At 40.9% G+C, this 14765-nt stretch overlaps 1 protein-coding gene across 1 annotated transcript; it reads right to left on the bottom strand.

The window, feature by feature from the left end:
- Window positions 1-142: 142 nt before the first annotated feature.
- On the bottom strand, window positions 143-14515 carry LOC111658731 (uncharacterized). Its single transcript, XM_023411373.2, has 11 exons — window positions 13666-14515; window positions 13280-13460; window positions 12342-12481; window positions 9182-9747; window positions 8615-8888; window positions 8245-8440; window positions 7310-7494; window positions 6917-7012; window positions 5754-5918; window positions 3742-3835; window positions 143-2459 (listed from the first exon to the last, which is right to left on the bottom strand). Exons 1-11 carry the CDS (start codon window positions 14477-14479, stop codon window positions 2396-2398), a joined length of 2775 nt encoding a protein of 924 aa, XP_023267141.1. The 5' UTR covers window positions 14480-14515; the 3' UTR covers window positions 143-2395.
- Between the last annotated feature and the right edge of the window lie 250 nt (window positions 14516-14765).

Raw genomic sequence — 14765 nt, 5'->3', positions numbered from 1 at the left:
GAACAGACTGTTGTCTGGGGCGGGGGGTGTGTGTGTGTTTAGTGGCTGCCTAGAGATTGTAATTGGATATTGAAAATGGAGCATATCAAACAGAGAGCAGTGACAGAACGAGACACAACAGCTTGAAGAACAACTGTGAAACTTAAAATTGCACATCTGTGGAATTATTTTATTTCAAACCTGCTACACATACATGACATTGGAGGGAAAACAGGGGAAATAAACTGGAAGGCAAACACTGAAAAGACAGCTTTTAAATTATGACCCGGGGTTGCAGATGATACAAAGTTTTCTTTCCAGTGTTTCCTGTGACATGTTGTTCAGTGTGTAAGTAGACCATGAAGATTTACCGCATGTTAACAGACTTCTAGTGCCCCATAATAAGGTTTGTGAGTTTCTGGTTTTGCTTAAAGTCATGTTAAGATTTGAAGACTACTGCTCCTGATCTGAATATGCAACTGAGGTGAAAAAACTTTGTTCTGCCACTTACTTCTTTTCCACTTCTATAGATTGTTGTCAGTGCTCTTTATATAAATACAGTATATAGAGATGAATGTGATTCCCACATTAAACAAGTGCTCTGAGCCAAAGTGCTACAGCAACATTCAGCATTGTGTAGCTTCTTTTATTACTTCATCCGAGAGTCGACATATTTGCATCTCAATATATTATCTTGGGGTGTAATCTTGAGGTGCAATCGCCTCCACGTGCTTTATGTTTAAAACTTACTATATGTACTATTTTATGTAAAACCTAAAAATATATAAGCTTACAATAAAAGGCATTTCAACACATTTACAAGGGGAAAAAAATCATATTTGTTCACTTTGAAAGCTAAAAAGGCCTTAATTTAAATAATTTTTCTGGTTTTTACATGTCGTTTTTTAATTTTTACCAAAGTGATGGACTTATACGAGAGCCGCAGTGTTGCTGCTAATAAATCTGATTTCATGGGGTTAATTTTGCTTGACAGGGGAGGATTAAGAAATATGAGAAATCAGTATTGAGGAAAATGGCACTGAGGATGAAAATCTCCTCACCAAGGTATTTAAAGCAAACAAAGTGAAACTCTGTGCACCTCTGCAGAGGAGTAAGGCAACATCACAAGGCAAGCGGCACATTGACATCATCAAAAATGGAGCATATCCAAGTATATATGTTTATTTCATGGCACTTTGTCTTGGCAAGTTGATGATTATTTTGTATAAACTTTGATTTTTAGAATCTATTAAAAAAAAATCAACTAATCAAAATTTCTCTGTATTTCTACAATGAGCTCTCACTTTAAATTGCGTATAAATGCCCCCCTTCCCGCCCCCTGAGAATACTAACATCATTATGGCTGCAGCAGAGATGGCTGTACTTTCCCTCTAGTAAATGAGGAATCAGCTGATCAAATAACACACAGGTCAAAGGCACAGCAGAAGTTTCTGAGCCGCTAAAAACACAAGTGAAACATAAAATAGCTGATTTTTTTTTTCTTCTTCTCAACACACCAAGCAGTCTCTCAATCGCAGGATACAAATACACTTCATTCAAGAAATTACTTCAACATCCGCCTTTCATACCCCCTTTTTTTTTTTTCTAATTTTCAAATCAAGAAAATGTAAACAGTTTGCTTTACGTAAGCATAAAAAAGTGGTTACAGACACTCATCACAAGTTAGCTAAAGACATTCACATTTAAAAAGACAATCAAGCCCTTAGATTGACTAGAGTCTAAACTGGACTACAGCACGCAGTGGGAAAATGAAGCAGGAAGCCAACCCATTCTGAAGAATAAATGTGAGCTTAACAAATATTATCTTGGTTAAAAAAGCCTGTTGTTAAAACACCGCAGTACCAGCTGAGAATGTGATGATGGGAAGTTCATTAAACTGATGGAGCTTCCTGCATAAATCAAGAGCACGGTTGTTTGAATTGTTTAAATTTACAGGCTTTTTCCACAGTAACATAAACAAGTCAACAAAAATGACCATTCAGGACTCAAGTATTTAAAAAAAAATCCTCCCTTTTATCTTCCTTTTCCTTTTAAAGTAATAACCAGCACAGTTCACAGACAAAGGTTGGACACTAAATATGATTTTATCGTATCTTTTTAAATTCAACTCGTGGGTTGCCTGATTTTGACGTCACCGGTGCCATGAAATATCACGTCACACACTGGATGCAACTGCGCTGTTAACAGACAACTACAAGTCATTTTTCATCAGTGACCTCCCGCAGACACAGAGAAGGACACTTGTGGTGGCATTTTCGTTTCAAAACAACCACACAATCAGTTATGCACAGGTCAAATTCACCTCTGATTACCCCTGTCTCTCGCTCTCTCTGCTCAAGTCCTCCCACGCACACGACACCTTCCAGATGCAGACGCAGTGATTTCAAAGCCTGGATTATAGGTCTGACAGTCCCTCTGCGTGTTCACTCAGCTCCATGGTGTAGTAGTCCAGAGGACGCCTGAGAACAGAGACAACAAATTTAACAAGGTCACACAGGCGTATTGATCAGGAATTCGTGGCAGACAACACATGGCAATTACAATAAAGTTTCCAGTCACTCACATTCAAACTATTCCTGGGGTATTTTATTGATAAAGTTTTAAAATGTACTCTTTGACTGTCCGCACTCTGCCGTCAGCCTTATCTACCACCACTGCCTCACTCTGATTTCTTGCTTTTCTCAGAATTAGTTTAAACTATTTCCTGCCCACAGTTATGAACTTCCTGTAGCCTATTTGTTGCACACGCACACAGGTGAAGAGAGCGATGGGGATTAGCATTAAGGAGGTTTCAAGAAGTCAAGAAAAAGCAGGAGTGTAGGAGTAAGATGTTATGGCTGGTGGACAAATCTGAAGCTCCAACATGCATCTTCTCCTCAACTGTTCTATGTTTGTGTGAAATGGTAAGATAAGAAAGGTCTTGCTCTTTAATTCTGAGTCACAATCCGACACTGTAACCTGACATTCACTGCTGACATTTCACACTTTTGGTAAATGTTGTGGTAGTCTGCAAATCTGAAATTTTGCCAGAAATATGGATTAAAAATGCACAGAAAAAAATCCCCAAATCTTTAAAAGGATCCTTTAACCTCAAATCCAGGTCCTCAAATTGCAGTTGCAATTTGCAGTTTTTATAGGAATATGTTTCTCATTATACTGAATATTCTGCATATTATTGCTATTATGACAGTGATAACACAGTATTACACTGTATTCATACTGACATACTGTATTTCATTATATTATATTATAATAGATATTTATATATCAGACTTACAGTAATTTAGCAAGTAGTTTAGAGACATGTAAACAGTTCCAAGTAGTTTCATTTCCCTTTTTAAGAATTTAGACTTCTCAAAAGTAAAAAGCAACAAATTGAATGAGACTTCTACACAACCAAAGGCTTTTCTAAAAAAAGAATCAGGGAATTTATCGCTGTGGGTCGGGGAGAAATAAAAGCAATGGCTTCTGTAATTACACTTCCAACAATGAAGCTTAATGAGCATTACAGACTCTCAATTACACACATTTGTTTTTAAATGTCCTATTCACATCATCTAATCACTGTGAAATCAAAAGAAACGTCAAAAGATTAACAAGTGTTAATGAACAGGATTTCTAGGATACAATTCAGACATTAAATGCTGTCGTCATGATCACTATATAAAGATGTAGAAATATCTGATCAGTGTGCACATCCACCACGGAAGAGAGAATAATGCAAATAACAAGAGTCCTCACCTCCTCCTGTAGAAATATGTGAAGAGAGCAGCTCCTAGTCCCAGCAGCAGGAGCACTGCTATTATCAGCCCGATCTGTAACCCCAGAGTAGATGCTAGGAGAGAATCAAATAAAGCTCAGTTAATCAACAAGCTGATACGTTTAAAACACATAAGTTCAAACACCCTGATCAAAGTAGACAACACAAAGCAGAGAGTCTATGTAACAGATCATCTCAGGCTCTTACTCCATGGTAGCCTACTCACAGTGCAAGTTTTTTTTCCCCCTAAAAGCTTCTTTGTTATTGAAATATGTTTTAACATGTCGGGACAAGTAGTGTATTCCAGCAACAACATTTAAAGCCACAGGAGTAATTCATATAATCATAATCCTTCAAATTTCAGACGCCATTAATTACTAGTGGTAACAGCGAGTGCATTTTAATGCTACAGCCAGCACTCCTTCAATAACTTTGTACTACTACTACTACTACTACTCCGCCTACTCTTCCTCCCCTGTGAACTGACGTACTTTTCACTTGTGATCGGATCACCCATGATGCATTAGGTCTGAATGGGGTCTATGTTAATTGCAAATTTAGTTTTTGCCCCCTTATATACTTTTCATGTCCCTGCTTGAGAGGAACAACATTAAAGTGCTTTCAATTGATGGTAATTACAGCTACAAGATCTCAGACCATTCACCATTCTTTAATGCTTCGATGAGACAAACGATTCCTGGAATTGATGTTGATCTTTCAAAGACTCTGGTCATTAAATTATGGAAATTATTAGGACTAATTTATATGATTTATTTATATTCTCAATTACACTAATTACATTTTCACATATTTTATGTGAGGTCCTGTGGAAAGGACAGACAAAGTGCCATTATCAACGAGATGTAAATTTAAAAGCAATTCATTAAAAATTTCTTAAAATTAAATTATTTACAATCATTTATTTTTGTTTTTATTTGCATGCCTTTTTTTGAAACTCAAAAAAATGCTACAGAAAAGATGTTAAACATGCAAAAATATTAATATTAAGAATGAAAAACAAACAAAAAACCTGAAATCTAATATTCATCTACCATAATAAAAGCAAAAACAAGACCAAGACTCTGATGTGTATTCATCAACTAACATAACTGTAGGATGATTAGGTAATGAAATGAAATTGATTAGATGATTAGTAAGTACTGCACCTGAGAGAAAATACTGATTATGTGTAGAGTTTGTATATTAAAATGATGATGTTCCGTCATTGGAATGAAAAAAATCTCTTGAATACCAGCACTGGCAAGTGTAACAGTTACATTATCACTGTCAGAAAAGATTTCAGTTCTAGTTTAGAGAAATCACTTAGTCATTTTGTTCAGTATTCAGACCAACTACCAAGGTATAACACAAGATTAAAAGGGAAAAGAAATGACTTGTCTTTCATCTGTGCTGAACAAAGAGCAAAGCATCAACAGAAAAGGTGCTCACAGACTGAATCAATACGTGACGTTCACCGGAGAATTGGCATCTTGTATATCACATCTGTGAGTGTGTTTCAAGTCTTTGTTTTGTTTAGCAGGTAGACAGGGAGACGTTAAGCACTTAGTTTTTGTCTGTTCCTCTCTGAACTCATTTCCACCTAGTTGTGAAAGGTGACCTGCGGTCTCTGGTTAGGCTTTCACATTATAAACAATCTTAATGCGACATTAATTGTATGTATTCTCTCTCTCCGTATTCATGGAGAGATGGAGAGTCTTGTCTGTTGTCAAATAAAAACATAGCAGATCACCATTCGGCTGTTTGCTTTGTCATGTCTTTTCTGGCTGCAGAGTAAGATACAGAGTGATGAAGGGCCTGGAGATCATGGTGAGAAGATTTAACAAGGTGAATTTTCACAGCAGCCTACAGAATTAATTGGGCTGATTAGTACATGTTTTTTATTTTGACACGAGGATGAATTAGCTGTGAACTCCCTGTTTGTGTCCACTTTGTACGCTGGTTAGTTTGTGATATGTGTCGAGAGGGTGGTAACCTGTGCTGGTGTAACGGTCCATGGTTGGAGAAGCACAGACGTCTCCCTGAACCGATGAAGGATTCATGTGCGACGTCTGGATGATGAGGGCCTTCTGATGGTCCGACAGCGCCTGGATGTTCCCCCACACTCGCAGCCACCCGGACACACAAGAAAAGTTGGCTCCTTGAACAATAACAGACGAACAAGACTTTCATTTTCTACACATGACAGTGCTCAAAATGTGCTTCAGCTTCTTGGAAGTGTACATGCTGAAAAGAGGAAGCAGGATGTGGGAGTTATGATCTGAAGAGCCCCATTCATAGTTATTAAGTGTATGTGAGGGATGCAGAATGTGATAAAGACAGGGAAATAGCTAATAATAACAAAAAAAATAACTGAGCCCATCTATTTCTACATGATTTCCCTCTATGAAACTAAATTTGGTGACGCGCTGCTTTATTATTGAGAAATAATACTCAGTAAAAACAGTCCTTCAATCAGTTGTAATGGTTTGCTCCTGCACAATACGGACGGCTCCTTATCCCTACTTTACTACAGCTCCATGGCAACTGCAATCTACACCTCTGTGTTGATAGTTAAGAGCCAATTTCTCCTCCGGAGCCAGTGATGTCAACAGTCTATAATCTTTTCCTTTTCATTGAAATTCTTTGAATGAACAGAGAGATTATCAAGTCTTCCATTAACTAGCATTACCTCCCTGTGGTTGTACGCCTCTGCCAACCAATCAACTTAGAGGAAATACGGTGACAATCACCCCCTCTGTTCCTGAGCTACAATGTTGATTAATGGGGCAGAAATGTTTTTGCAGAACATTATTTCACAGTGAAGTTGACCTTTGATCGTTTAGATATAAAATAATGTCATGACTTTATCCTTTTGTCCTATGAGACATCGTGTCATAACTAGCTTATGAATTCTATAGTTATGGCTAAAAACATGATTAGTGAGTTCACAGTGACCTTGACCTTTGAACTTTGACCACCAAAACCCAATCAGTTCATCCTTGGATCCAAGATTGGACCAAATTGGAATTCCCTCAGGGTGTTACCGAGATGCCGTGTTTACAAGAATGGGACGGACAACTCTGTCTCTGGCACAGACGCATAAAAATTGTCCAAATGTGACGGTTTCAAATGAAAGAGTGAGTGAAAGTGCCTCACCTTGCAGATACAAGGCGGAGATGCCACAGTGACATCTCTTCTCCAGGTAGTCGGCCACCTCAGCGACCCTCTTCCCCTGTATCAGACCACTGCAGTCTGTGGAGAATGGACAAGAAGCTGTCAACTTTCACACCTGCATGTTTATTGTATTATGACCCAAAAAAGAAATTGCTGCTATATTTTGACAATAATTCAGAACAGTTTAGTTTTATATTAATTCCTACATTAGGGTTTGTTCACTGGGGACACACTATACAAGTCCTTCAAAAACATCAATCCTGGCAAAAAAAAAGTTATTGCCACAAATTACAACACTTGCCAAAAGAGGCCTTACAGTCTCCAAAACATCTATACTGTTCCACATTTGATTTCGCTAAATTTATGAGGCCTCACCTCCTGACTGCTCGTGCCAGTCACTGGAGAGGGGTCCGAGGCAAAGGTCAATTTGACTTGAGAAGGCGGGGCTCGGACAGAGGTTGGTGCTGTGAGGCGTGGGTGAGGAGCTTGTCCAGGAGGAGGGGCTTCTCACCTCACAGCATGAACACCGGCTGAGCGAGACAGGACCATCTTCCACCGACCTGCACATACATGCAACATGCAAGGAAATGAATGAATACACTGTGCACATACAGTACTAATATGGAATGATAAAGTCAAAAGAGCAAGGATACCTAGAATGACATGAAGCACAACAGAAAGTGTGACATTGCCTCAAAATGACCAAAACATAATGAATGACTCATGCCTTACATAAATATACACACATACACATTAATAACACTACCTGATGCTGGTTGCTGTTGCTGAAGTGAAGAAGGAGTGTTTGATTGTTTGATTAGGTCGATCTAACCCAAATATTGCATGTGGCCTACAATTTTCTTAAAGGCCCTTAACAAAATATCAGGTTACTAACTCAGGCTAAACATATCTCTAATATCTCTAATTACTTATTAGAAAGTGAATTGTCAGAAAACCTGTCAGAATTCCTAGATCACTGAATGGTTATAGCAGGAGGAACGTTTTAATTTGTTCTGATCCAATCCCCTCAGTGTAACCTGCCCCAGTTAGCAGTGCAGTATTGGTTACCATGGTAATCTTCTCCTTTGAAAAGTGAGCCAGCTGTGATAAATAAGTATAAGAGGGCCCATGCAGGTCTTTTGACCAGGTTCTTAGTTTGTCTGTGGCCTCGACCCAATTAAGATTTATACACCTTTACATGGCATTTTCAGCAGTCAGGTTATAGCTTTAACTGGGTTTAAGACTGTTGTGTAAAACAGCGGTGTAAAAGTTCAAACCTGTAAAAGGTGTTTGATCCTGAATGCGTTTACCTGAGAGCTGGAATCACTTGTCTCCCTCTGGTGGTCGACAGCGAGGAGAGCAGCTGCTGGTTTTCACTGAACATAAGTACATCTCTTAGACTGGAGTTGGTCAGAGCAGTTCCAGCTCTGCAGACACTGAACAGGTCATAGCACAGGACTACCGCTCCCCGTACCGGCACCGTGGAGCCTTCTGGGAAAGTCTGATCTATGCAGGAGAGAGAGGAGGTGCAGGAGCGTAGTGAGAGATGGTAGGAATGATAATAAAAAAAAAAACAGGAAAAGAGAAAGAGATAAAAGTTAAAAAGGAAGAGATAGAAAAGATTTTTTTCCTTTTCCAGCCCGTCATCTATCCCTGAACAACGTCTTCCAATATCCTCACCTGCTCCAGTGACATTTCCAACAATGTAAAATCCATCCTGATCGACACATCCCGTCAGAGGAAGAGCAATGATGGTCCCGCTGCGCTCCTGGTCAAACACGGTGAGCACCAAACCCTGCAGATCTGTCATCGGGGGCCCATGCAGCTCCACAAAGGCCCTCTGTTGGCTGTGATTGGTCCAGTGGCCACTAGCCACCTCACTGATGACCACACCCTCAGGGGCTGGAGGTGGGCGGGGACAGCTGTTCTCCCTCAGAGGGGTGGGTGGAGCCACCTATGGTAAATGATGCATTTTTATCTACATCTGTGATATATCCAGTGATTGGAGACGGAATTAATCTAAATATTAATGCAAAAAGAGAAAACATTTTGTTTGGCTGCATAAACTTCGCAAACTATTCCTTTATTGACTCGTCTGTATTTACTAGAAATTAAAGTTTTCATTAGAAATTGGATTTCTTTGTTTCCCAGTGTAGTGTGTTTCTACCCATTTGTAATTTTTTAGTCAGGACTCACTTCCTATTTAATTTCAACACACTCTTTGAAATCTTTCCCCTTTGTACTCACTGAAAAAGCAGACAGGTCATGAGGGTAAAGGCCTCTACAGCGACTGAGAGCTTCATCACCAGGCAGAACCTCTGGATCCTCCAACAGAGGCAGCTGTCCTGGGGTCAGAGCTTTACTCAACTCCTGCGCCTCTTTATCTGATCCTCTCTGCCGGTACACCACTGCATCCAGCAGGCCTTTAGTGGGAATCCCCCTTTGTGCAGCAGACGGGGGACCAAAAGGACTGCGATAGAGCGCCACAGCGTCTGGTCCATTTTGGATGGTATTGGGAGGCAGGCGAAGTGATGGAGCCGGCACCAACCTGTCACTGCCCAGCAGAAAGTAACCCTTAGAAGTGGTGAAGTGTCCACTCAGGCTGATCTCCCTGTACGGTCTGTTGTTGTGTGCACTGAACAGCAGTATCCAGATCCCCTGCAGGGAGACCCGACGACCTGACGGGTGCCAAAGCTCGATGTACTCCCCATCCTCAGCTGCGCCCGGCGTGTCAGTGTTCAGCTCATTGATCAGGAAGTCGCTGTTCCCCCATGGTGGGAGGTGAGGCGGCGACTCTGTACCTCCTGGAATCACTAAAGCGTAAAAGAAGACGTTTATTGGATGTTGTTGAAGGAATAGCTTGACATGTTGGGAAATATACCTACTGGCTTTCTTGCCAAGAGTTAGATGAAAAGATAAACACACCACTCTCATGTCTATCTGTTAAATATGAAGATACAGCTTAGCTTAGCATAAGGACTGGAAACAGGTAGGAAACAGCTAGCTTGACTGTGTCCAAGGGTGACAAAAAATTCCTAGCAGCATCTCTAAATCATTTAATTGAAAAACCAAAGTAACTGTAAAACTTAACAGTAAAATATGACAGTGGTATCAATCTTCTCATCTACTTCTTATCAAGAAAGCAAATACGCATATTATTCCTTTAACTGCAAAATTATCGAGATGATCAAATAAAAATTTTAAGCAATTAATTTTGCTAGTGTTCTGCAGAAAAGGAGAATATTGGTTTCATTTAGTTACAGCCCATTTTTACTGTCTTGTGATGACTCTCCAATTACATCGGTGGAAAAACATGGTGTGTAAAATCATCATCTACAACAATTAGCCTGCTTAAACAATACATTTTATTATTTATTTCATCACATATAAAAGAGAATCCTCCTCACAGACCACACTTTTTCCTGCAGAATCTAACCTTGTATTTATATCTATATCTATCTGTGATAATAGGTTCATTTCTTGACCTGTGTCTGTATGAACTCCTGCTGATAAAATGCCACGTAATTAATAAAGATCAAAATCAGAATTGATCGAGCCAGCCAAACACAGCCCTGCACGAGGCTGTACTCAGGTACCCATGTCCCAGGCCATGGGGTTTTTTCAACCTCAATATTTGTGAAAGGAGAAATTAACACCTAATTTCTCCAACAAAGAGCCCCCCCCCCTTTCATTTCTCTTAATAGCAGTTCCTTGTTGGAGCAGCACACCTCAGAAACTCAGTTCTTTCATTTCAATACTTGTCCTTAATGATGTCACAAGAACCAATACGTCTGTACCGAGTCGATGGCAAAATTGTTAAAGTTTTCTGATTTTCTACAGTAGTGTAGATCTTGCAGGTACTGGGGATATGATTCTTCTGGGACTGATGGGGGCAGAATAATAACCCTGCAAGTGTTCTAGTCTGACGTCAAACACAAAAAGAAGAAGGAAGGCAAGGACGCCACAGTAAAAGTAACAGCAATACGTAGAATGGTGGCGGCAAGTGCAGCAACAGGTCCGTTGTGACTTGTGAAAAAAACCCAAAAAAAACAACATACCAAGAGTTGTTGCATTTGAGACGGATCAACAGAGACTCTTTATAGTCAACCAAAAGCCAGTATGCAAACAGTGTCACACAGCATTTCAAAATCTGGTCTGTACATAGGTGAGCGAGGCCTGGCATTAACATGGATGATCTGATCTGATCACAAGTGGACAGCTCCAAGTGCATCAGTTCACACGTATTAGAATGCGTCACGAGATTCGTGGAGTCACCGTTTGTGATCGGATCGCACTTCCTTCCTTAATATGCAAATAAACATGTATACGTTGTCATTTCTAACCAGTCTGACTATGACAGACGGATCAGAGAGAGAGAGAGAGAGAGAGAGAGAGAGAGAGAGAGAGAGAGAGAGAGAGAGAGAGAGAGAGAGAGAGCTCAGAATGTGAGCTGGGTGCTCATAGTGTTGGAAGGCTTCCGTCATTACCATTCAGTCTGTCAAACTAGGCTGGAGGGGTGTGTGTGTGTGTGTGTGTGTGTGTGCGCGCGCGCGCGTGTGTGTGCGCGCATGCGCCATTGTATCAAATTCGCTAGTGAGAATCAAGGAATTTCAATGGTGCTGGTACTGACTACCAAGTTTCTGGTGTTGTGACATCCCTGCTTGTTCCAGCATTGTCCCACAGTTCCTCTTCTGGTCAATGAGGAAATCTATATTTTCACTTGTCTGTGTCTGAGCCTCTGCATTCTAAGTAGCTAAATTAACTGTCTCTTTCTCAGTTACTCCATTTTTACTGTCTTGTGATGATTCTCCAATAATATCAGTGGAAAAACATGGTGTGTAAAATCATCATCTACAACAATTAGCCTGCTTAAACAATACATTTTATTATTATTTATTTGATCACATATAAAAGAGAATCCTCCTCACAGACCACACTTTTTCCTGCAGAATCTAACCTTGTATTTATATCTATATCTAAAACTCTAAAAGGTTTCATGATGCAATGCATACACCTATTTCATCACAATCAACTTGAGCAGAATATGAGCAACAATAAATCAGAAACTATCTAATTTAATTTAGCTGTCAAAACACAATCTGAAAGTTCTTCTTCCATCTTCCCAAAAAGTGATAACGTCTATGAAAGGAAAACAAGAATAATGAAAAGGTTTGGGGTTTTTTTTATGTTTGGTCAAATTGGATCGTTGGCGTGAACTTAAAGCTGTAGCAGGTGGTTTTATCAAATTGGTATCCTTTAATATTTCTGCCAGAATATCAGTGGTGATATTCTGGCATGTTGTCTCATTAATTTAAGTTCCAAAGTTTTTAGAGTTTAGTGTTTTCTCATTTCATAAGCTGTACAGGACATACAGAGACTTAAAGCGTCAGGATGCACAAATACTCACCGATACTATGAGGGCAGATCTTTGGCCAGGGGCACAGGTTGGGCAGCCCAGGAGTTTGCGGGGCCTCCCAGAACACACCGGGATCTCTGGCCCAGGAGGCCACACCACAGCGACTCAGAGAGAAACCTCCTTCTCTTAAACTGATAAAATAATGAAATCATTAAGAAACAAACTTTATGAACTGACCCTTATTTTAAAAAAAAGAAAATAGGATGAACTGTAACGTGACTTCTCCAGCGCAGCCATCAGGTCAAAATTTTACTTTGTTCAATATTCAGGGTTATAATAAAATAGCTGCACAACTAATAACATTCCCATCAACTACAGCTGTACTTTGTGATTACAGCTAATTAGCAAATGCCAGCGTGCTAACACGCTGAACTAACATGGATAACATGGTAGCCTAAACATTATACATGCTAATCTTCAGCATGTTAGCAATGCCAATGTGAACATGTTAGCATGCTGATGTTAACATTTTGCTCAAAGCACCAAAGTACAGCCTCACAGAGCTGCTAACGTGGCTGTAAACCCTTAATCTCTTTGTATAATGCTCAGTTTTTAACCAGAGAGGTGTCAATTAAACTCATTCCAATGTGAGTGTTGTTATGTGATTGTGTATTTAAGTTTATTCTGTGAGTGTAAGAGCGTACTTGTGACTGCTGTGATGACACTTGACAAAGACAGGAGAAGTGCATCAGCAAAGAGGAAACGTGGTCATAAGTTGACCCTCTACACCCCCCCACCCCCACCCCCCGAGTGAAACGCTTTACTGAATGTATGTCACAATACTTGAAACTATGCTTCAAAACCAACCACTGAACGTTACTAACTCATCTGATAGCAACACCAGAAACACATCGTTTTCTGCCTCTTGCAAATGCTGCAGTCTGATAGGTGTGGTTTTATAGGGGTGGAAAACTATCATAGCTTCTTGCCTGTTGCTGAGTTGGTAGGGCTGTCTGCCTGGGATAAGAGTCTCAGTGAGGTTGGCACTAGGCTTGTTTCCAGGCCCAGCGAACACAAATGCGTCTAAAGGCTGTATCTGGCTCAGTGGGCTGCCCACAGGGAAGTCTGAGGCTCTGCCGCTGTAAACGGCCACTGCCCCAGACTCATCTCCTGAGAAGAAATCAGAAGAGGAACAAAGAATTTACAATAAAACGAAAGTGAATGAATGAATATAAATTTGACCAACACATATTGGAGCTTTTCACGGCTTCGTTGTGCACTGAATGGCTCATGTATACCAGTAATTTTAATGTGTGGGTCAAGTGCATTATCTTGAGAATGAGAACGAGGCCTTGACAACCCACAGCACACTAACCTTTCATGTAGTTCTTCTCTATGGTCAACCAGTTCCTAGACGTCTCCACATTCACGTCCACGCTCACACTGACTCTGTCTGTTTTCCCATCCAGCACGACCAGCACCAGAGGACCTGCAGCCGGGGCGTCCGACAGCTCCACAAACCCGTCCACTTGCCCTCCTCCCAGCTTCAGCTCAGTAATGACAGGACTGGTTGCTGGGGCAGCAGGCGGGGTGCAGTTGTTTCGCTGACCAGGGGATGGTGACGACACCTGAAAGCCCCAGCGATCTTCGGACAGCAGGCACCTCTCAATCGACTCATCCGCCTCAAGTGCTGTTTCATCCTCAACGAAGGCTGGTTCTCCCGGTGTCAGGGTTTCAGCAAGGAACTCTGTGCCCCCGGTACGGCGAGTCATGTACACGACGGCGTCCACCAACCCGGCAGTGGTGACGTTCATCTTCTCACTGTAGCGAGCAGCAGATGTGTGGTAGAGGACGATGGCGTCTGGGCCGTTCTGGACTGTGTTGGGAGGCAGGAGGATGGCCGGTTTGGGAAGCATGTCCACTGAGCCCACCAGGAAGAAACCTCTGTCGTCTGTGCTCTGGCCTTTGAGGTCCAGCACCTTGTAGGCTATGTTTCCATTTCCATTATAAAAGACAAGGGTGTAGCCGTCCAGCGAAGCCCGTTGTCCACTGGTGTGGTACAGCTCCACAAACTCAGTGGTGTCCAGTCTCGGATTGTCGGCGTTGACCTCGCTGATGATGAGGCAGGGTTCACCGCTGACGGCCACCACCAGGCAGAGACAGACCACAAAGGCAAAACTCTCAATCATGATGTGCAGCTTCTCTGAGAGGCCTGAACAAACAAGGCAGCCTCTGAAAATGAAAGAAAAAGAAACAAAATCACTATCAGTTGCATTCCACAAGACCCGCAACCATTATTTGATTAAGATTGTTTAGTCGCGTCTTCAGAGATAATATCTTTGAGTTTTGGACAGGTTTTGGATGAGACATTTGAAGTTGTCAACTTGAACTTTAAGAAAAATCATAATGGACATTTTTAAACACTTCACACACCAAACTATTAATAAATGAATTAAGAAAATAATCAACAGTTAG

Source organism: Seriola lalandi, unplaced genomic scaffold, assembly GCF_002814215.2.
Source record: "Seriola lalandi dorsalis isolate HSWRI2012SDOR001 ecotype SW California unplaced genomic scaffold, Sedor1 jcf7180002054464, whole genome shotgun sequence".
Classification (NCBI taxonomy): domain Eukaryota; kingdom Metazoa; phylum Chordata; class Actinopteri; order Carangiformes; family Carangidae; genus Seriola; species Seriola lalandi.
Note: the sequence above shows the minus strand (reverse complement) of the source record. Positions and strands in the feature narration are given on the sequence as shown.

What these genes read in the sequence shown, in the direction of transcription:
- LOC111658731 (XM_023411373.2), bottom strand. Translation starts at nt 14,479, where the DNA reads ATGATTGAGAGTTTTGCCTTTGTGGTCTGTCTCTGCCTGGTGGTGGCC. An exon ending in CCCTACCAACTCAGCAACAG is followed by an intron (nt 12,482 to 13,279) that starts GCAAGAAGCTAT and finishes TTATTTTATCAG; the next exon opens with TTTAAGAGAAGGAGGTTTCT. An exon ending in ATGACCTGTCTGCTTTTTCA is followed by an intron (nt 8,889 to 9,181) that starts GTGAGTACAAAG and finishes CATTTACCATAG; the next exon opens with GTGGCTCCACCCACCCCTCT.